Consider the following 22,395-nt stretch of genomic DNA (forward strand, 5'->3'; position numbering starts at 1 on the left):
ATATAAATTAATTATACAAAAATTAATTAATTATACAAAAATTAATTATAGAAAAAAATTAGCCGGGCTCGGTGGCTCACGCCTGTAACTCTGGAAGGCCGAGGCGGGAGGATCACTCGAGGTCAGGAGTTCGAGACCAGCCTGAGCAAGAGCAAGACCCCGTCTCTACTATAAATAGAAAGAAATTGTCCCGAGAGCAGCCGAGTGCCGTGAAACCCGCTTCCCGCCTGTGATTTGAAACCCGAAGGACCCTCAGCGGCGGCCGGGTTGGGGGGCTGGCAGGGCGGGGACCCCCGAGTCCCTCTGTCCCCCTCTGACGCCGCCCCTCCCCCGTCCGCCCGCAGTGCCCAGCATGCAGTTCGCCCGGGACGCGCTGCGGGTGGCCGAGAAGGAGGGCGTCCTGCAGGCCCCGGTGGCCCGCAGCGGGGACCTGAGCTACGCGTCGTCCGTGCGCTGCTACACGCGTGGCCTCTCGGCCCGGGCCCCGGACGACTTCGGGGAGAGGCCGGACACGGAGGCCTCCCGCGTCACCTTCCTGAAGGGGGAGCAGGTAAGCGGGTCCCTGGTGGCGGCTGGGAGACGGGCTCCCTTCTTCCCTGCGGAGTTCCTCGGTGTGCAGGCCTGCCGTGTAGACAGGTGCCCGTTCCCCGATGTCAAAGTTGACCCTGGAACGATGATGCAGGCTGTGTAGACAGGTGCCGGAAACCTTCGGGATTCCCCGATGTCAAACTTGACCCTGGAAGGATAATGCAGGCCGTGTAGACAGGTGCCAGAAATCTTCGGGATTCCCTGATGTCAAAGTTGACCCTGGAAGGATAATGCAGGCCGTGTAGACAGGTGCCGGAAGTCCTTGGGATTCCCCGATGTCAAAGTTGACCCTGGAAGGATAATGCAGGCCGTGTAGACAGATGCCGGAAATCTTCGGGATTCCCCGATGTCAAAGTTGACCCTGGAACGATAATGCAGGCCATGTAGACAGGTGCCGGAAATCTTGGAGATTCCCCGATGTCAAAGTTGACCCTGGAAGGATAATGCAGGCCATGTAGACAGATGCCGGAGTCCTCGGGATTCCCCGATGTCAAAGTTGACCCTGGAAGGATAATGCAGGCCGTGTAGACAGATGCTGGAAGTCCTTGGGATTCCCCGATGTCAAAGTTGACCCTGGAAGGATAATGCAGGCCGTGTAGACAGATGCCAGAAGTCCTCGGGATTCCCCGATGTCAAAGTTGACCCTGGAAGGATAATGCAGGCCCTGTAGACAGGTGCCGAAGTCCTCGGGATTCCCCGATGTCAAAGTTGACCCTGGAAGGATAATGCAGGCCGTGTAGACAGATGCCAGAAGTCCTCGGGATTCCCCAATGTCAAAGTTGACCCTGGAGTGATAATGCAGGCCGTGTAGACAGATGCCAGAAGTCCTTGGGATTCCCCGATGTCAAAGTTGACCCTGGAACGATGATGCAGGCCGTGTAGACAGGTGCCGGAAGTCCTCAGGATTCCCTGATGTCAAAGTTGACCCTGGAGTGATGACGCAGGGGCCACGGATGCTGAGATCCACCCCCACACACAGTCAGAAATTTGTGTCTGCCTTTTGACTCCCCTAAAACTGGACTAGCATGTTTCCCCAAAAATAAGACAGGGTCTTCTATTTTTCCCCAAGAAGACACCCCAGGGCTTATTTTCAGGGGATGTGTTATTTTTTTTTAATTGCGGTACACCCATCCGCATTGATTCAAACACAGTGAAGTCGTCTTCTTCTGGAACATCATCCTCACTCTCCAGACCCCGAATCCCATCCTGAATGTCTTGCGACTCTGTTTCCTTTAGAGCCACCGGCCCCGATCTCTCCTGTCGAGCACTAGAGCTCTCACGGGGCGGATGAGAAGGGCTGCTCGTGTTCTTTCCCGCTCCGCGACCACACGCATGGGTTGTGCAGATGCGCTGCGCAGCCACGCCCACCACTAGGGCTGATTTTCATAGCCACGCCCATCACTAGGGCTGATTTTCATAGCCATGCCCACCACTAGGGCTGATTTTCATAGCCACGCCCACCACTAGGGCTGATTTTCATAGCCACGCCCATCACTAGGGCTGATTTTCATAGCCACGCCCACCACCAGGGCTGATTTTCATAGCCACGCCCATCACTAGGGCTGATTTTCATAGCCACGCCCACCACTAGGGCTGATTTTCATAGCCACGCCCATCACCAGGGCTGATTTTCATAGCCACGCCCATCACCAGGGCTGATTTTCATAGCCACGCCCATCACTAGGGCTGATTTTCATAGCCACGCCCATCACCAGGGCTGATTTTCATAGCCACGCCCATCACCAGGGCTGATTTTCAGGGTGGGGCTTCTATTGTGCACGTGCTCAGACATCCTGCTGGGGCTTGTTTCATGGGGAAGGCTTATTTTCGGGGAAACACGGTACTCAGGAGCAAAACTGGCTGGAGTATTGGACATGCATGTGCTGAACTGAAAAAAGCCGTGTCGGAATTCCCTCCAGACGTCACTGCAAGTGCATGAGTGTTGCTGTGACCTCCATCCTCTCCATCACTTATCTTCATCTTGCCAATTTTTGCCCATTTAGCACACATAAAGTTATATCTCATTTTAACTTACATTTCTCTACTTACTAATGTTTTATATGCCTGCGAGCTTATTGGATTTCCAATAAGCTTAGAAGCTTACTTTTATTTTTTTTTTTTTATTTTTTTTTTTTTTGAGACAGAGTCTCACTCTGTTGCCCAGGCTAGAGTGAGTGCCGTGGCGTCAGCCTCGCTCACAGCAACCTCAATCTCCGGGGCTCAGAGATCCTCCTGCCTCAGCCTCCGGAGTAGCTGGGACTACAGGCACGCGCCACCATGCCCGGCTAATTTTTTGTATATATATTTTTTAGCTGGTCAATTAATTTATTTCTATTTTTGGTAGAGACGGGGTCTCGCTCGGGCTGATTTCGAACTCCTGACCTTGAGCAATCCGCCCGCCTTGGCCTCCCAAAGTGCTAGGATTACAGGCGTGAGCCACCACGCCCGGCCCAGAAGCTTACTTTTATTTTCCTTTGTTCCTTATTTTATTGTATTGTCTTTTTCTCACTGATTTGCAGTACTTTCTTTGTATATCCTAAGTATTGATTCCTTCCCAATTTTAGACATTTTATTTATTTATTCATTTTTGAGACAGAGTCTCACTCTGTCGCCCGGGCTAGAGTGAGTTCCGTGGAGTCAGCCTCACTCACAGCAACCTCCAACTCCTGGGCTCAAGCGATCCTCCTGCCTCAGCCTCCTCCCGAGTAGCTGGGACTACAGGCATGCACCACCACGCCCGGCTAAACTTTTCTATATATTTTTAGTTGGCCAACTAATTTCTTTCTACTTTTATTTTATTTTATTTTATTTTATGTTTTCCTTTACCTTATGTAGACCCAGAAAATTCTTCCTCTTTTTATTAGAGACGAGGTCTCGCTCTTGCTCAGGCTGGTCTGGAGCTCCTGACCTTGAGCGATCCTCCTGCCTCAGCCTCCCAGAGTGCTGGGATGACAGGCGTGAGCCACGGCACCCAGCCTAGAAGCTTATTTTTATTATCGTTTGTCCCTTGTTTTATTGCATTACCTTTTTCTCACTGATTTGTAGTACTGTCTTGTATATCCTAAACATTAATTCCTTGTCTGTTTTAGACATTTTTGATACTAGAAACATCTTTTCTGCCACTTACCTGTTACCTTTGTCTGTGGTGTTCTCGGTTGAACAGAAATCTTCAATTTCGATACAGTCAAAATGTTTCGGATTTTTGCCTTATGTTTAGACGTTCTGAAGTTTAGCATAAGAAGACATTACCCATTGCAGATCACCCCAGATTTTTCCTCTGTTCATCTTTACTGTCAAAAAAGGGGACAGCTTCTTTCTTTAGGGCCAGCATGAGGCTGACACAGCTAAGACTCACACAGACCTGTCTCGGTCACGCACTTCATGGGAATTTCACCGGCGGAAAGTTGAAGCCTGTGTTTTAAAACACGTGCAGAGGCCGGGCGCTGTGGCTCACGCCTGTAATCCTAGCTCTTGGGAGGCCGAGGCGGGTGGATTGCTCAAGGTCAGGAGTTCAAAACCAGCCTGAGCAAGAGCAAGACCCCGTCTCTACTATTAATAGAAAGAAATTAATTGGCTAACTGATATATATATAAAAAATTAGCCGGGCATGGTGGCACATGCCTGTAGTCCCAGCTACTCGGGAGGCTGAGGCAGGAGGATCGCTGAGCCCAGGAGTCTGAGGTTGCTGTGAGCGAGGCTGACACCACGGCACTCACTCTAGCCTGGACAACAGAGCGAGACTCTGTCTCAAAAAAAAATAAAATAAAACACGTGCAGATACAACAGATACGATCTTCAGATTTGAGTCTGCATGTCTGTACCTGTTCCAAGTTCAAAAGAGGATTCCCCGCCTGCCCAAGAGTGGGTTTTTCATTTAGTAAAGTCGGAAAGAAGATACAGCATATACTAGTCTGTGTGTTGCCCACGCGACAATCTATGATTATTCCCAGGCACATTCTGGAATCTTCATTTTCTTCGGGTTGCTAGGCATATGTCTCTGGAATTTGTCATTCACTAAAATGTGGGTTTGGTTTTTTTGTGTGTTTTTTTTTTTCATTTTTTAAGATCTGAGGAGTCACTACTAAATTTATGCTTTCCCTAAGGAATTCTTTTTGTAAGAAAGATGTGGTAGGATTTGGTCTATGTGCACCACGGAGCACTACTCAGCTCTGAGAAACACGGTGACCCAGCACCTCTTGTGTTTTCCTGGCTGGAGCTGGAGCCCATCCTGCTAAGGGAAGCGTCCCGAGAATGGAAACACAAGCACCATGTGCGCTCACCAGCAAACTGGTGTTGACGGATCAGCACCTAAGTGGACACACAGGAGTGACATCTGTCGGGTGTCGGGCAGGTGGGAGGGGAGGAGGGGACGGGTGTAGACAGACACGACGAGTGAGACGTGCACCGTCTGGGGGATGGGCACGCTTGAGGCTCTGACTCCAGGGGGGAGGAGGGCAAGGGCAATGCACGTGACCTTGACACTTGTACCCCTGTAATATGCTGAAATAATAAAAAAAAGAAAAGAAAAGAAAGATGTGGTAGGGAAAAAAAACCCACAAAATTCTTGAGGGACTTAAATCTGGTTAGCTAGTCACATATAACAGTTCACAGGGATGTTCTGCTGTTTGGTATGACTTAGGAAGTGCGGGAGTGAAACTTCTCTCTGCTCCCGTATTCTTGGCAAGACTGTTGGATAGTGGATTTAAAATGGTCCAACTAGGCCAGGCGCGGTGGCTCACGCCTGTCATCCCAGCATTCTGGGAGGCCGAGGCGGGAGGATCGCTCAAAGTCAGGAGTTCTAAACCAGCCTGAGCAAGAGTGAGACCCCGTCTCTACTATAAATAGAAAAGAAATTAATTGGCCAACTAATATATACATAGAAAAAATGAGCCGGGCGTGGTGGCGCATGCCTGTAGTTCCAGGTACTCGGGAGGAGGCTGAGGCAGGAGGATCGCTTGAGCCCAGGAGTCTGAGGTTGCTGTGAGCGAGGCTGACGCCCCGGCACTGACTCTAGCCCGGGCAACAGAGCGAGACTCTGTCTTTAAAAAAAAATAAAGAATAAAATGGTCCAACTAAATATATCCCACTTCATACGACATAACTCTACTATTGAGGCTGCTATGTGGTCCGAATTGTTGCGACCTTATTTTACATTTTCTCAAAAATACAACCCCTGGCAGAGAATATTTCATTTGAGAAACATTTTGGCTTCTTTCCATGAAGCAGGGATTTAGATTGTGTTCTCAGACTCTCAGTACTCAGCAGTTCTCAGATGAGATGCCATTTGGCAGCAGATCTGAGAATTCTTTAGCATTTAAAGGTCTCTTAAGCCTAACATGAAGCCTCTCTGAGTTCCTTATAAGACTACTCGATTTTCACAAAGGAAAAGGAATGTTAATCAGCTCTCCAGGAAGTTCAATCTATATGTTAAACACTCATCCTCAGAAATCTACCGTGTTTCCCCGAAAATAAGACCGGGTCTTATATTTATTTTTCCTCCAGAAGACACCCCAGGGCTGATTTTCAGGGTGTGTGTTATTTCTTTTTTAAGTGCGGCACAACCATCTCCATTGACTCAAACACAGTGAAGTCGTCTTCTTCTGGAACATCATCCTCACTCTCCAGACCCCGAATCCCATCCTGAATGTCTTGCGACTCTGTTTCCTTTAGAGCCACCGGCCCCGATCTCTCCTGTCGAGCACTAGAGCTCTCACGGGGCGGATGAGAAGGGCTGCTCGTGTTCTTTCCCGCTCCGCGACGACACGCATGGGTTGTGCAGATGAGCTGCACAGCCACGCCCGTCACTAGGGCTGATTTTCATAGCCACGCCCACCACTGGGGCTGATTTTCATAGCCATGCCCACCACTGGGGCTGATTTTCATGGCCACGCCCACCACTAGGGCTGATTTTCATAGCCATGCCCACCACTGGGGCTGATTTTCATGGCCACGCCCACCACTAGGGCTGATTTTCATAGCCACGCCCACCACTGGGGCTGATTTTCATGGCCATGCCCACCACTGGGGCTGATTTTCATGGCCACGCCCACCACTAGGGCTGATTTTCATAGCCACGCCCACCACTGGGGCTGATTTTCATAGCCACGCCCATCACTAGGGCTGATTTTCATAGCCACGCCCACCACTGGGGCTGATTTTCGTAGCCACGCCCACCACTGGGGCTGATTTTCATGGCCACGCCCACCACTAGGGCTGATTTTCATAGCCACACCCATCACTGGGGCTGATTTTCATAGCCATGCCCCTCACCAGGGCTGATTTTCATAGCCACGCCCACCACTAGGGCTGATTTTCATGGCCACGCCCACCACTGGGGCTGATTTTCATAGCCACACCCATCACTAGGGCTGATTTTCATAGCCATGCCCCTCACTAGGGCTGATTTTCATAGCCACGCCCATCACCAGGGCTGATTTTCATAGCCACGCCCATCACTAGGGCTGATTTTCGGGGTAGGGCTTCTATTGGGCACGGGCTCAGACATCCTGCTGGGGTTTCTTTTATGATTAGGGCTTATTCTCGGGGAAACTCGGTACCTACTATAACACGTGCAAATGTATCAAGCAGACAATAAGGTGGGAAAGCACACACCTGTTCCACAGGTGCTTTCCAAGGGGTCGTTTTATGGATCTTGTTTTCCATAACTCATCGCTGGTATTCAAAATGGGCCGGAATGTTCTAGTACCAGTACTCACGTACAAGTGGGGCCCACTGAGGCACGAACTGTTCAGTTTAAACTTTCTGTTGTATGAACAAAACCTTTTGCATTTGGTTTTTTTTGTTTGTTTTTTTGTTTGTTTGAGACAGAGTCTCACTCTGTCGCCCGGGCTAGAGTGCCGTGGCATCAGCCTCGCTCACATCAACCTCTAACTCCTGGGCTCAACCGATCCTCCTGCCTCAGCCTCCTACCTAGTAGCTGGGACTACAGGCATGCGCCACCACGCCCGGCTAATTTTTTCTATATACTTTTAGTTGTCCAGCTAATTTATTTCTATTTATAGTAGAGACGGGGTCTCGCTCTTGCTCAGGCTGGTCTCCAACTCCTGACCTGGAGCGATCCTCCCTCCTCGGCCTCCCAGAGTGCTAGGATGACAGGCGTGAGCCACCGCGCCCGGCCGACCTTTTGCATTTGTGTTGACTCTTGAGGCTGCAAAGGAAAAACACCATTTTCTAGGAAAACCGTGCAACTCACCGACATCTTGCAGCAGGTTTCAGTCTGTCTTGTGTGCTTGGCTCTAGGTGAAGAATTGCACCGTGTACATCCGTGACGACTCCGTGTTTGAGCAAGAGGAGCAGTTCAGGCTGCACCTGGGCCACCCCCTGGGGAACCACTGGAGCGGAGCCAGAATCGGCAAGAGTCACGTGGCCACCGTCACCATATCCAACGAGGAAGACGGTAACGGGAGAAATCGCCTTGACTTGCTCTTATGGGCCGATGGGACTGATATTTTGTATTCACAATGTAGTTATTAGTGTTTTGAAAAATGAAAGTGCTCTAAGTGTGCCCGCTGACAATAACCTCTGAGTATTTATAAGAAAATGTTGGCCGGGCACGGAGGCTCACGCCTGTCATCCTGGCACTCTGGGAGGCCGAGGCGGGAGGATCGCTCGAGGTCAGGAGTTCGAGGACAGCCTGAGCAAGAGCGAGACCCCGTCTCTATTAAAAATAGAAGGAAATTAATTGGCCAACTAATATATATAGAAAAAATGAGCCAGGCGTGGTGGTGCATGCCTGTAGTCCCAGCTACTCGGGAGGCTGAGGCAGGAGGATCGCTTGAGCCCAGTAGTCTGAGGTTGCTGTGAGCGAGGCTGACGCCACGGCACTCACTCTAGCCTGGGCAACAGAGCAAGACTCTGTCTCAAAAAAAAAAAAAAAAGAACAGCAATGAGAGAGGGGGGTGGTCAATTTCACTGGTATGTGAATGAGTTGCATGGTAAGCCTTAGAAATTCACATCTCATAGATGGCAAAATTGATCCATGCAATAGATATTCGTCAAAGTTCCCTTGTATCTCAGGACCTTGATAAATTGCACAAAATTTTAATACATTCAGTGAACTAGAATGCCAAGATGTCCAATGCCTTGGACATCATGCATTTTCAAAGTGTCTAAAAACATTTCCCCCATTCTATTGCTTTTCCCAAGGAACATGTGAGACTCCTACGGGGTCACAAATAGATTTATTTTTGCAACACATTGCTGATTGAGTTTTATGCCTGTAAGTCGTTTAACCTCCATGCTGCTTTTTATTATTTTTATTTTTATTTTGAGCCAGAGTCTCACTCTGTTGCCCGGGCTAGAGTGAGTGCCGTGGCGTCAGCCTCGCTCACAGCAACCTCAGACTCCTGGGCTCAAGCGATCCTCCTGCCTCAGCCTCCTCCCGAGTAGCTGGGACTACAGGCATGCGCCACCATGCTGGGCTCATTTTTTCTATATATTTCTAGTTGTCCAGCTAATTTATATATATATATATGTATATATATATATAAATTGGCCAATTAATTTCTTTCTATTTTTACTAGAGACGGGGTCTCGCTCTTGCTCAGGCTGGTTTCGAACTCCTGACCTCAAGCGATCCTCCCGCCTCGGCCTCCCAGAGTGCTGGGATGACAGGCGTGAGCCACCGCGCCCGGCCGACATCATGCATTTTACTTTATTTTTTATTTTTTTTTAATTTACTTTTTACTTTTTTCTTTTTTTGTTGTTGAGGGAATGAGTTGTAAGTATCTTCTGGTGCATCATGCATTTTCAAAGTGTCTAAAAACATTTCCCCCATTCTGTTGCTTTTCCCAAGGAACATGTGAAAAATAACTCCTACGGGGTCACAGATAGATTTATTTTTGCAGCACGTTGCTGATTGAGTTTTATGCCTGTAAATCGTTTTGCCTCTGTGCTGTTTTTTATTATTATTATTATTATTATTATTATTTTGAGACAGAGTCTCACTCTGTTGCCCGGGCTAGAGTGAGTGCCGTGGCGTCAGCCTCGCTCACAGCAGCCTCAGACTCCTGGGCACAAGCCATCCTCCTGCCTCAGCCTCCTCCCGAGTAGCTGGGACTACAGGCACGCTCCACCACGCCCGGATAATTATTTCTATATATTTCTAGTTGTCCAGCTTTTATTTCTTTCTATTTTCAGTAGAGACGGGAGGTCTCGCTCTTGCTCAGGCTGGTCTCGAACTCCTGACCTCGAACCATCGATCCTCCCGCCTCGGCCTCCCAGAGTGCTGGGACGACAGGCGTGAGCCGCCGCTGCGCCCGGCCCTGCCTCTGCGCCGTTATTAAACGGACGTGAACATCTTTCCCTCTCTCCGCCCTAATGCGTTTTCGGGGGGGGGGAGTCCGGGTCTACCCTAACGCGCTCTCGTTCCTCCCCGCCGTCCCTCCTCAGCGCCCAGGGTGGAGTTTGAAGAGGCCGCCTACCAGGTCCGGGAGCCGGCGGGGCCGGACGCCGTGGCGGTTCTGGACGTCAAGGTGGTCCGCAGAGGGGACCACAACAGGACCTCCAAGGTCCGCTGCAGCACCCGGGACGGCTCGGCCCGGTCCGGCGTGGACTACTACCCGAAGAGCCGCGTCCTCACGTTCCGCCCTGGTAAGCGCACCCCAGGCCCCGTCTACACGGGGTTCGCTTAGCCACGGGGCCGAGTCCTGTATTTGGAGAGAGAGGGGGGTGAGCAGGGAAGCCGAGAAGCACAGCAGGGGTAGCAGCAGCGCGAGGCATTTGCTAAACACACGTTTGAGGTCGAAGGTGTGAGATGTTTGCTCGGTAAAACTGGCAGAGGGAAAATAAAAAATATAGGTTCCTTCCTTCGGAACATGCTAGCCACTTGGGTTGGTCTAAAAGGCCTTTTGGAGGCCGGGCGGGGAGGCTCACGGCTGTAGTCCCAGCTACTCGGGGGGGAGGCTGAGGCAGGAGGATCGCTTGAACCCAGGAGTTGGAGGTTGCTGTGAGCGAGGCTGACGCCACGGCACTCACTCTAGCCTGGGCAACAGAGTGTGACTCTGTCTCAAAAAAAATAAAAAAGAACGAGAAAAGGGAGTATTTTAAGACGACAGCAGGGCCCACCCGAACCTCCCGGCCATGGTGTCCCTACTAAGGCCTTCTCTCTCTCTGTCTCTCTCTCTCGCTTTCTCTCCTTCATTCTCTGTCTCTCTCTCTGTCTCTCTCTCTGTGTCTCTCTCTGTGTCTCTCTGTCTCTCTCTGTCTCTCTGTGTCTCTCTCTGTCTCTCTGTCTCTCTCTGTCTCTCTGTCTTTCTGTCTCTCTGTCTCTCTGTCTCTCTCTGTTTCTCTCTATCTCTCTGTCTCTCTCTGTCTCTCTCTGTTTCTCTCTGTCTCTCTGTCTCTCTCTGTCTCTCTCTGTCTCTCTCTGTCTCTCTCTGTCTCTCTGTCTCTCTCTGTCTCTCTCTGTCTGTCTCTCTGTCTCTGTCTGTCTCTGTCTGTCTCTCTGTCTCTGTCTCTCTGTCTCGCTGTCTCTCTCTGTCTCTGTCTCTCTCTATCTCTCTCTGTCTCTCTCTGTCTCACTCTCTGTCTCTCTGTCTCTCTCTGTCTCTCTCTGTTTCTCTCTGTCTCTCTGTCTCTCTCTGTCTCTCTCTGTTTCTCTCTGTCTCTCTGTCTCTCTCTGTGTCTCTCTGTCTCTCTGTGTCTCTCTGTCTCTCTGTGTCTCTCTGTCTCTCTCTGTCTGTCTCTCTGTCTCTGTCTCTCTGTCTCTGTCTGTCTCTCTGTCTCTGTCTCTCTGTCTCGCTGTCTCTCTCTGTCTCTCTGTCTCTCTCTATCTCTCTCTGTCTCTCTCTGTCTCTCTCTCTGTCTCTCTGTCTCTCTCTGTCTCTCTCTGTCTCTCTCTGTTTCTCTCTGTCTCTGTCTCTCTCTATCTCTCTCTGTCTCTCTCTGTCTCACTCTCTGTCTCTCTGTCTCTCTCTGTCTCTCTCTGTTTCTCTCTGTCTCTCTGTCTCTCTCTGTCTCTCTCTGTTTCTCTCTGTCTCTCTGTCTCTCTCTGTGTCTCTCTGTCTCTCTGTGTCTCTCTGTCTCTCTGTCTCTCTCTGTCTGTCTCTCTGTCTCTGTCTCTCTGTCTCTGTCTGTCTCTCTGTCTCTGTCTCTCTGTCTCGCTGTCTCTCTCTGTCTCTCTGTCTCTCTCTATCTCTCTCTGTCTCTCTCTGTCTCTCTCTCTCTGTCTCTCTCTGTCTCTCTGTCTCTGTCACTGTCTCTCTTTGTCTCTCTTTCTCTGTCTCTGTCTCTCTGTCTCTCTCTCTGTCTCTCTTTCTGTCTCTCTGTCTCTCTCTCCCCGTCCGGCCCCGGCGAAGGCGAGGACCACGTCTTCTTCAACGTGGAGATCCTGTCCAACGAGGACCGGGAGTGGCAGGAGTCCTTCTCTCTGGTGCTGGGCCCGGATGACCCGGTGGAGGCTGTGCTCGGGGACCTGCCCACAGCCACCGTGACCATCCTGGACCAGGAGGCGGCCGGGAGCCTCATTCTGCCAGCACCGCCCGTGGTGAGTCCCGCGGCCCGAGGTGGAGGGTGGAGGCTGCGTCTGTCCCGAAAACAGTCAGGGAGCCCCGGGGAGAAGGGGGACCTCCGGCGCTCGGCTGTTTCTCTTCTTCTTCTTTTTTTTTTCCCAGACAGAGTCTCACTGTGTCTCCCGGGCTACAGTGAGTGCCGTGGTATCAGCCTCGCTCACAGCAACCTCCAACTCCTGGGCTCAAGCGATCCTCCTGCCTCAGCCTCCTCCCGAGTAGCTGGGACTACAGGCATGCGCCACCACGCCCGGCTAATTTTTTTCTATATGTATTTTTAGTTGGCCAATTAATTTCTTTCTGTTTTTAGTAGAGACGGGGTCTCGCTCTTGCTCAGGCTGGTCTCCAACTCCTGACCTCGAGCGATCCTCCCGCCTCGGCCTCCCAGAGTGCTGGGATGACAAGCGTGAGCCACCTCGCCCGGCCTGTTTGTTCTTCTAATGCCAGGTTCTCAGCCTCGAGCAATCTCGTCCCTGCTTTGTCCAACCCTGGGCACATCTGGCAATGTCTGGAGACGTTTTTGGTTGTCATGACTCTTACATGACAGTTTTGCTGGGCAGAAGCCGGGGTTGCTGCTAAACATCCTGCAATACACAGGACAGTCCCCGACTACAAAGAGAGTCAGGCTGGGTGTGGCGGCTCACACCTGTCATCCCAGCACTCTGGGAGGCCGAGGCGGGAGGATCGCTCCAGGTCAGGAGTTCGAGACCAGCCTGAGCAAGAACGAGACCCCGTCTCTACTAAAAATAGACATTAATTGGCCAACTAAAAATATATAGAGAAAAAATTAGCCGGGCGTGGCGGCGCATGCCTGTAGTCCCAGCCACTTGGGAGGAGGCTGAGGCAGGAGGATCACTTGAGCCCAGGAGTTGGAGGTTGCTGTGAGCGAGGCTGACGCCACAGTACTCACTCTAGCCCGGGCAACAGAGCGAGACTCTGTCTCAAAAAATATAAATTAAAAAAAAGAAAACAGAATACAAGAGCTGTTGGCCCAGGCGGTAGGAGAATCTCAGCTGTGTCTTTTAGGGGTGCCTGGCAAAAAAAGAAACTGTGAAAACGTCCCTGGTTATCGTGTGAAGAATCCCTAGATGCTGAGAGATGTCGTGGGTCTCTGGGGACAGGCCTGTAGTGTTCTGATCTCCCTGATACCCTAATTTATTTTTTTAATATTAATTTCTTTCTATTTACAGTAGAGACGGGGTCTCGCTCTTGCTCAGGCTGGTCTCGAACTCCTGACCTCGAGCAATCCTCCCGTCTCGGCCTCCCAGAGTGCTGGGATGACAGGCGTGAGCCGCCGCGCCCAGCCCTGACACCCTAATTTCTGAGGCTGCAATTTCTGAGCGGTTGGTGCCCGGGCTGAGCCGGGTCTCTTTGCCGTGTTGCAGGTGGTCACGCTGGCGGACTACGACCACGTGGAGGAGGTCACCAAGGAGGGAGCCAGGAAGGCCCCCTCGCCCGGCTACCCGCTGGTCTGCGTCACCCCCTGCGACCCCCGCTTCCCCCGGTACGCCGTCACCAAGGAGCGGTGCCGGGAGGCCGGCATCAACCAGACCTCTGTGCAGTTCAGCTGGGAGGTGGCCGCCCCCACCGACAGCAATGGGGCCCGGTCACCCTTCGAAACCGTCAGCGACAGCACGCCCTTCACCAGCGTCAACCACAGGGTGGGTCTGGGGGCCGGGCCAGCGGGGCGGGAGATGACCGGGGTTCCCCCCTGTGACCGAGACCCTGTCGGATTCTTCCGGGTCTGTGCACGGCTCCTGGGATTTCCAGCAAAGCAGGTGCACGTGGTACGCACGGGCTGTTCTATTTTTTTTTTTTAAATTTTGAGACAGAGTCTCGCTGTGTCACCTGGGCTAGAGTGAGTGCCGTGGCGTCAGCCTCGCTCACAGCAACCTCCAACTCCTGGGCTCAAGCGATCCTCCTGCCTCAGCCTCCTCCCGAGTAGCTGGGACTACAGGCATGCGCCACCACACCCGGCTAATTTTTTTCTATATATATTTGGTTGGCCGATTGATTTCTTTCTATTTTTAGTAGAGACGGGGTCTCGCTCTTGCTCAGGCTGGTCTCGAACTCCTGACCTCGAGCGATCCTCCCGCCTCGGCCTCCCAGAGTGCTGGGATGGCAGGCGTGAGCCACCACGCCCAGCCAGAAAACTTTAATAAGGAGAGGAGAGGAAAAAGGGAAGGGAGGGGAGGGGGAAAGGAAAGGAAAGGAAAGGAAAGGAAAGGAAAGGAAAGGAAAGGAAAGGAAAGGAAAGGAAAGGAAAGGAAAGGAAAGGAAAGGAAAGGAGAAAGGGGAAAGGAAAAGAAAGGAGAAAGGAAAGGGGGAAGGAAAGGGGGAAAGAAAGGAAAGGGGAAAGGAAAGGAAAAGAAAGGAGAAAGGAGAGGAGAAAGGAAAGGGGGAAGGAAAGAAAAAGAGAAAGGGGAAAGGAAAGGAGAAAGAAAAGGGGGAAGGAAAGGAAAGGAAAAGAAAGGAGAAAGGAAAGGGGGAAGGAAAGGGGGAAAGAAAGGAAAGGGGAAAGGAAAGGAAAAGAAAGGAGAAAGGAGAGGAGAAAGGAAAGGGGGAAGGAAAGAAAAAGAGAAAGGGGAAAGGAAAGGAGAAAGAAAAGGGGGAAGGAAAGGAAAGGAAAGGAAAGGAAAGGAAAGGAAAGGAAAGGAAAGGAAAGGAAAGGAAAGGAAAGGAAAGGAAAGGAAAGGAAAGGAAAGGAAGAGGAAGGGAAAGGGAGGGAAAGGGAAGGAGGAAGGGGAGGGGAGGGGAGGGGAAGGGAGGGAGGGGAAGGGAGGGAGGGAGGGGAGAGAGGCGGCACTGACGCGGGTGGCCTGCCGCGGCAGGTGCTGGACAGCATCTACTTCAGCCGGCGGTTCCGCGTGCGCTGCGTGGCCACGGCGGTGGACGGTGCGGGCAGGGCGGGCACAGCCTTGCGGAGCAGCCCCGTCACCATCGGCACGGACGGCGCCATCTGCCACTCCCCGGTGGTGGCCGGGGCCTCCAGGGGCTTCCAGGCCCAGTCCTTCATCGCCACCCTCAAGTACCTGGACGTCAGGCACAAGGACCACCCCAACAGGTGAGGCCGCGGCGGGCGGTCAGTGAGCAACGCTTCCCCAAACAGGAACGGTGGGTTTGTTTTTTGTTTTTTTTGAGACAGAGTCTCACTCTGTTGCCCGGGCTAGAGTGAGTGCCGTGGCATCAGCCTCCCTCACAGCAACCTCCGACTCCTGGGCTCAAGCGATCCTCCTGCCTCAGCCTCCTCCCGAGTAGCTGGGACTACAGGCATGCGCCACCATGCCCGGCTAATATTTTTTCTATATATATTAGTTGGTCAATTGATTTCTTTCTATTTATAGTAGAGACGGGGTCTCGCTCTTGCTCAGGCTGGTCTCGAACTCCTGACCTCGAGCGATCCTCCCGCCTCGGCCTCCCAGAGTGCTGGGATCACAGGCGTGAGCCTCCGCGCGCGGCCAGGAATGGTGGTTTTGAGTGAGATGTACACCGTCTGGGGGATGGGCACGCTTGAAGCTCTGACTCAATGGGGGAGGGAGGCACGGGCAATGTATGTGACCTTAACATTTGTACTCCCATAATACGCTAAAATAATAATAATAAAAGAAAATAATAATAATAAAAGAAAATAATAATAAAAGAAAAAGTGGTTTTGATAAGGCTTCAGAAGGAGTCTTGGAGGCCGGGCGCAGCGGCTCACCCCTGTCATCCTAGCACTCTGGGAGGCTGAGGCAGGAGGATGGCTCGAGGTCAAGAGTTCGAGACCAGCCTGAGCAAGAGGGAGACCTCGTCTCTACTAAAAATAGAAAGAAATTAATTGGCCAACTAAAATATGTAGAAAAAAATATTAGCCGGGCATGGTGGCGCATGCCTGTAGTCCAAGCTATCCGGGAGGCTGAGGCAGGAGGATCACTTGAGCCCAGGAGTCTGAGGTTGCTGTGAGCGAGGCTGACGCCACGGCACTCACTCTAGCCTGGGCGACAAAGTGAGACTGTCTCAAAAAAAAAAAAAAATATGACAAAGAATCTGGAGGCCGGGCGCAGTGGCTCACGCCTGTCATCCCAGCACTCTGGGAGGCCAAGACAGGAGGATCGCTTGAGCCCAGTAGTTTGACACTAGAGTAAGCAAGAGCGAGACCCCCGTCTCTACTAAAAATAGAAATAAAAATTAATTGGCCAACTAAAAAATACATATAGAAAAAATTATCCAGGCGTGGTGGTGCATGCCTATAATCCCAGCTACTTGGGAGGCCGAGGCGGGAGGATCGCATGAGCCCAAGGAATTCGAGCCCAGCCTGAGCAAGAGCGAGACCTCTGTCTCCACTAAAAATAGAAAGAAATTAATTGGCCAACTAAAAATATGTATAGAAAAAACGAGCCAGGCATGGTGGCGCATGCCTGTGGTCCCAGCTACTCGGGAGGCTGAGGCAGGAGGATCGCTTGAGCCCAGGAGTCTGAGGTTGCTGTGAGCGAGGCTGACCCGGGCGAGACAGTGAGACTCTGTCTCAAAAAAAAAAAAAAAAAAAGAGATCGATAGTTCGTTGGCGAAGACACATTGGGTGGGGAGAAAGCAGCGCCCGCTGGCCGTTGGCAGCGAGCACCCGACGTAGATTTCTCTGCCCTTTCCCCCCGCAGGATCCACATTTCCGTGCAGATCCCGCACCAGGACGGGATGCTGCCGCTCATCTCCACGCTGCCGCTGCACAACCTGCACTTCCTGCTGTCCGAGTCCATCTACCGACACCAGCACGTCTGCTCCAACCTGGTGTCCGCCCACGACCTGCGGGGCGTCTCCGGTGAGTGCCGAGCTCGGGGCTGGTCTTGAACCCGCTTTCCGGGGGTGCGGCGGACAGCAGGGGGTGGGGTGGGGGAGCTCCCGATTGTCGTGTTTCCTGGTCCTCGGACTCTGCGTGCCAGGGGTTTCCCTTCCCAGCGAGCTCCCAGACAGGCCGTGCAGAGGAGGAAGTGAGGTAGGGGAAAAGCAAGGACGTTGGAATTGGAGGGACGTGGGTTCGAATCCTGCTTCCGCTGTCTGTACAGCTGAGCAGACAGGGCTTGACCTCCCCAAGCTGCCGTTGCATTGGGCGGAACACAAGGGCAGCGATTGCTAACGGTCAAGGTGAGGGTGAAACATACTGACCTTTTTTTTTTTATTTTGTCATCAAAAGACTTTTATTGGATTATATTCTTTGCACCCCCACCCAAGTTACAGGAAACTTGAGGATGACAAAAGGATGACAAAACACAAAAATCAGAAATCCCAATAAAAGAGCCTATTGAGATTTCATAAGCAACGATGAACTAAACCTGCTAGTTAATAGAGAAATGTCAGAATTTTTAGATTTATATATGTATTCGTATTTGACTTAAGCAGATGGTTTCCTCTCCCGTTACAAATCTTGCAATACAATGTGAAGTTACACTACTTGGGCTATTTGTATCATAACAAATATTTTGTTTTTGTTTTTTTTTTTATATAAATGCTTTGCAATCAGTCATTTGGTGTACACTTAAGACTTTAACAGCCTTGAAGGTGGGGTACATGTTACCTACTTCTCTAAATCCCCCAGTTTGGTATGCACAATGCATTTTGGTATGTACATAAGCAAGATAGAATGGAAAAATCCAGTTTTTAAAGTCAAAATATCACTTTAAGGTAGGTAAGAACATATTCAGAAAAGAGAAACCGCTATGGCAACTGGAAATTATATTATTTGATGAATGCCTGACTGAACACTGGGTGCTCAGATGAATAACAAACTTTTTGGTACAAGAACAAAAGTGGCCGGGCGCTGTGGCTCACGCCTGTAATCCTAGCTCTTGGGAGGCCGAGGCGGGCGGATTGCTCAAGGTCAGGAGTTCAAAACCAGCCTGAGCAAGAGCGAGACCCCGTCTCTACTATAAACAGAAAGAAATTAATTGGCCAACTGATATATATATATATAAAAAAAAAAAATTAGCCGGGCATAGTGGCGCATGCCTGTAGTCCCAGCTACTCGGGAGGCTGAGGCAGAAGGATCACTCGAGCCCAGGAGTTTGAGGTTGCTGTGAGCTAGGCTGATGCCACGGCACTCACTCTAGCCTGGACAACAAAGTGAGACTCTGTCTCAAAAAAAAAAAAAAAAAAAAAAAAAAGAACAAAAGTGAGAGACCATGAAAAAATTTTTATGTTGCTGATGGCCTAAACTTTTTAGTAATTTAAAAGGGAAACTATGAGAGCACTGAACTTTTTAAAGCACCTGCCGGGCATGGTGGTGCATGCCTGTAGTCCCAGCTACTCAGGAGGCTGAGACAGGAGGATCACTGGAGCCCAGGAGTTGGAGGTTGCTGTGAGCGAGGCTGATGCCACGGCACTCACTCTAGTCTGGGCAACAGAGTGAGACTGTGTCTCAAAAAAGAAAAAAAACGCAAAAGGCTGTGGTTCTCCCACCCGGGCCTCTCCCACGTGGTCCTCTCCCACCCGGGCCTCTCCCACCTGGGCCCCTCCAACCCAGTCCTCTCCCACCCGGGCCTCTCCCACGTGGTCCTCTCCCACCCGGTCCTGTCCCACTCAGTCCTCTCCCATGTGGTCCTCTCCCACGTGGTCCTCTCCACCTGGTCCTCTCCCACCCGGGCCTCTCCCACGTGGTCCTCCCTCACCCAGTCCTCTCCCACCTGGGCCTCTCCAACCCGGGCCTCTCCCACCCGGTTTTCTCCCACGTGGTCCTCTCCCACCCGGTCCTTTCCCATCCGGGCCTCTCCTACCCGGGCCTCTCCCAATTGGTCCTTTCCCACCCGGCCCTCTCCCACCCGGCCCTCTCCCACCCGGCCCTCTCCCACCCGGTCCTCTCCCACCCGGTCCTCTCCCACCCGGCCCTCTCCCACCCGGCCCTCTCCCACCCGGCCCTCTCCCACCCGGTCCTCTCCCACCCGGCCCTCTCCCACCCGGCCCTCTCCCACCCGGCCCTCTCCCACCCGGCCCTCTCCCACGTGGTCCTCTCCCACCCGGTCCTCTCCCACGAGGTCCTCTCTCACCTGGTCCTCTCCCACGTGGTCCTCTCCCACCCGGCCCTCTCCCACCCAGCCCTCTCCCACCCAGCCCTCTCCCACCCGGTCCTCTCCACCCGGTCCTCTCCCACCCGGCCCTCTCCCACCCGGTCCTCTCCCACATGGTCCTCTCCCACCCGGCCCTCTCCCACCCGGTCCTCTCCCACGTGGTCCTCTCCCGCCCGGGCCTCTCCCACTCGGTTCTCTCCCACGTGGTCCTCTCCCACCGGGTCCTCTTCCACGTGGTCCTCTCCCACCCGGTCCTCTCCCACCAGGTCCTCTTCCACGTGGTCCCCTCCCACCCAGTCCTCTCCCACCCGGTCCTCTCCCACGTGGTCCTCTCCCACCCGGTCCTCTCCCACGTGGTCCTCTCCCACCGGGTCCTCTCCCACCCGGTCCTCTCCCACCCGGCCCTCTCCCACCCAGTCCTCTCCTACCCGAGCCTCTCTCACCAGGGCCTCTGAAGACCTGGTGACCTTTCCTTGTCCTTCCCTCCCCACAGACGCAGGGTTCCTAGACGACCCACTCCACGCCAGCACCGCCCTGGGCCCCGGCTACGACCGCCCCTTCCAGTTCGACGCCAGCGTGCGGGAGCCCAAGACCATCCGGCTGTACAAGCACCTGAACCTCAAGAGCTGCGTGTGGACCTTCGACGCCTACTACGACATGACGGAGCTGATCGACGTCTGTGGGGGCTCCGTGACCGCCGACTTCCAGGTGGGCGCCGCGGGCATCACAGCAACCTCCAGCTCCTGGGCTCAAGTGATCCTCCTGCCTCGGCCTCCCGAGTAGCTGGGACTACAGGCACGAGCCACCATGCCCGGCTAATTTTTTCTATATATATTAGTTGGCCAATTAACTTCTTTCTATTTATAGTAGAGACGGGGTCTCGCTCTTGCTCAGGCTGGTTTCGAACTCCTGACCTCGAGCGATCCTCCCACCTCGGCCCCCCAGAGTGCTGGGATGACAGGCGTGAGCCTCTGCGCCTGGCCTACGCCTCGGCTGTTCCTGATGCACTTGGTTCAGTGCTTTGCATCCAGAGCAGGGAGAGACCTCCTTGTACGTCCATTGAGCAAGGTCTTGGCAGGACAGTGGCTAGAAAAGGACCCCAGAGTCCTCTAAGCCCAGTTTCTTTTTGTTTTTGTTTTCGTTTTTGAGACAGAGTCTCACTCTGTCGCCCGGGCTAGAGTGAGTGCCGTGGCGTCAGCATCGCTCACAGCAACCTCCAACTCCTGGGCTCAAGCGATCCTCCTGCCTCAGCCTCCTCCCGAGTAGCTGGGACTACAGGCACGCGCCACCACGCCCGGCTCATTTTTTCTATATGCTTTTAGTTGGCCAATTAATTTCTTTCTATTTATAGTAGAGACGGGGTCTTGCTCTTGGTCAGGCTGGTTTCGAACTCCTGACCTCAAGCGATCCTCCCGCCTCGGCCTCCCAGAGTGCTAGGATGACAGGCGTGAGCCACCGCACCCAGACTACACCCAGCCTCAGTTGTTCCTGGTACACTTGGGTTAGCGTTTTGCATCCAACTCTTGGGGAGACCTCCTTGTACGTCCATCAAGCAAGGTCTTGGCAGTGTCGTGGCTAGAAAATGCCCCCAGAGTTCTCTAAGCCAAGTCAATGTGGAAAAAATCCCTGTCTGGCCCAGTCCTTTGTATAAATATCTAATATTCACTTCTCTGGGCATTTGTTTCCTTCTGCATATATTTTTGGAAAGCCAAAAAGATCTGCATTTGATAGTAGGGTTATTATAGGTGGTTTTATTCTCTTCTCCACCTGGGAAGTGACCCAGAGTGACAGGTGACATCAGAAGACAGAACATTGTCCTAAGCACTGGGGGAAGGTCCTAAGACAGTCCCATTGTCCTAAGCACTGTGGGGAGGTCATTGTTCAAAACACTTTGATTTCATGCTAGTTCTAAACGGAAAATCCCTGGAAAAATATATGTAAAAGGCTGAGCGTGGTGACTCAAGCCCATCATCCCAGCACTCTGGGAGGCCAAGGTTGGAGGATCACTTGAGCTCAGGGGTTTAAAACCAGCCTGAGCAAGAGCGAGACCTCATCTCTAGTAAAAATAGAAAGAAATTAATTCGCCAACTAAAAATATATAGAGAAAAAAATGAGCCGGGCATGGTGGCGCATGCCTGTAGTCCCAGCTACTCGGGAGGAGGCTGAAGCAGGAGGATCGCTTGAGCCCAGGAGTTGGAGGTTGCTGTGAGCGAGGCTGTCGCCACAGCACTCTAGCCTGGGGAACACAATGAGATTCTGTCTCAAAAAAATAAAATAAATAAATAAAAATGAATATATATGTAAGCCATTAAACTTTAGGGGTGATAGTAAATTTTATAGCCGGAAGGCAGAGTCAGACGAGGGCAGTAAAATCAAAGGGCTGGTGAGATGAGGCTAATCTTCTTCATGGGGAAATTAATTCTAAACAGGTTCTGTCCGATTTTGAGTGGTCATCTCAGTTAGCTAAAAACAAGTTTGATGTTTGTTCTTCATTTCAAAGCAAGGTTAATCTCACTGACCAACGGAACTTGCAGAGGGATTTAGCGTCACCGTTTGGGGAAAGTGATTAAAATTTGTTCTTTTCTTTGCGACGCCTCTCAGTTTGGTTTCCTCTCGTTTTATATACACTGCTGCCATCTACTGAATGAAATTTTAAGGCACTCTTAAGTTTTTCTTTCTGTTTCTGCAGTTGCATAACCTACAAGTCACTTTGGGAAATGCAAAACTAAGTGAGTTGTCCTCCCTCAGCCTCTCAAAAATTGGTATTCTCTGTTTTTTATAATTTTGCTACAGTTATAGCTTGGGTACTTTTGTTCAGAATATGCTTAAAAATCTCAAAGATAAGGATTGTTTAAATATGCTTTAAAATCTCAAAGATAAAAATCTCAAGGATTATATATATATATATATATATATATATATAGTCCACTTTTTTTTTTTTTTTTGAGACAGAGTCTCACTCTGTCACCCAGGCTAGAGTGAGTGCCCTGGCGTCAGCCTCGCTCACAGCAACCTCCAACTCCTGGGCTCTAGCCATCCTCCTGCCTCAGCCTCCCGAGTAGCTGGGACTATAGGCATGAGCCACCATGCACAGCTAATTTTTTCTGTATATTTTTAGTTGGCCAATTAATTTCTTTATTTTTACTAGAGACGGGAGTCTCGCTCTTGCTCAGGCTGGTCTCGAACTCCTGACCTCAAGCCATCCTCCTGCCTCAGCCTCCCAGAGTGCTAGAATTACAGGCATG

General features: G+C 51.7%; 1 protein-coding gene across 1 annotated transcript in view; it reads left to right on the forward strand.

Moving 5' to 3' along the window:
- Window positions 1–22,395, forward strand: part of FRAS1 (Fraser extracellular matrix complex subunit 1) — a 293,078-nt gene that overhangs the window by 258,051 nt on the left and 12,632 nt on the right. The window contains exons 58-65 of the mRNA XM_075998690.1: window positions 345–550; window positions 7,849–8,005; window positions 10,000–10,200; window positions 11,907–12,094; window positions 13,502–13,777; window positions 14,948–15,180; window positions 16,751–16,911; window positions 19,644–19,858. Coding sequence (XP_075854805.1) covers window positions 345–550; window positions 7,849–8,005; window positions 10,000–10,200; window positions 11,907–12,094; window positions 13,502–13,777; window positions 14,948–15,180; window positions 16,751–16,911; window positions 19,644–19,858 — 1,637 coding nt within the window. The remainder of the gene's footprint in view (window positions 1–344; window positions 551–7,848; window positions 8,006–9,999; window positions 10,201–11,906; window positions 12,095–13,501; window positions 13,778–14,947; window positions 15,181–16,750; window positions 16,912–19,643; window positions 19,859–22,395) is intronic.

The sequence above is a fragment of the Microcebus murinus genome, chromosome 29, assembly GCF_040939455.1.
Source record: "Microcebus murinus isolate Inina chromosome 29, M.murinus_Inina_mat1.0, whole genome shotgun sequence".
Lineage (NCBI taxonomy): Eukaryota > Metazoa > Chordata > Mammalia > Primates > Cheirogaleidae > Microcebus > Microcebus murinus.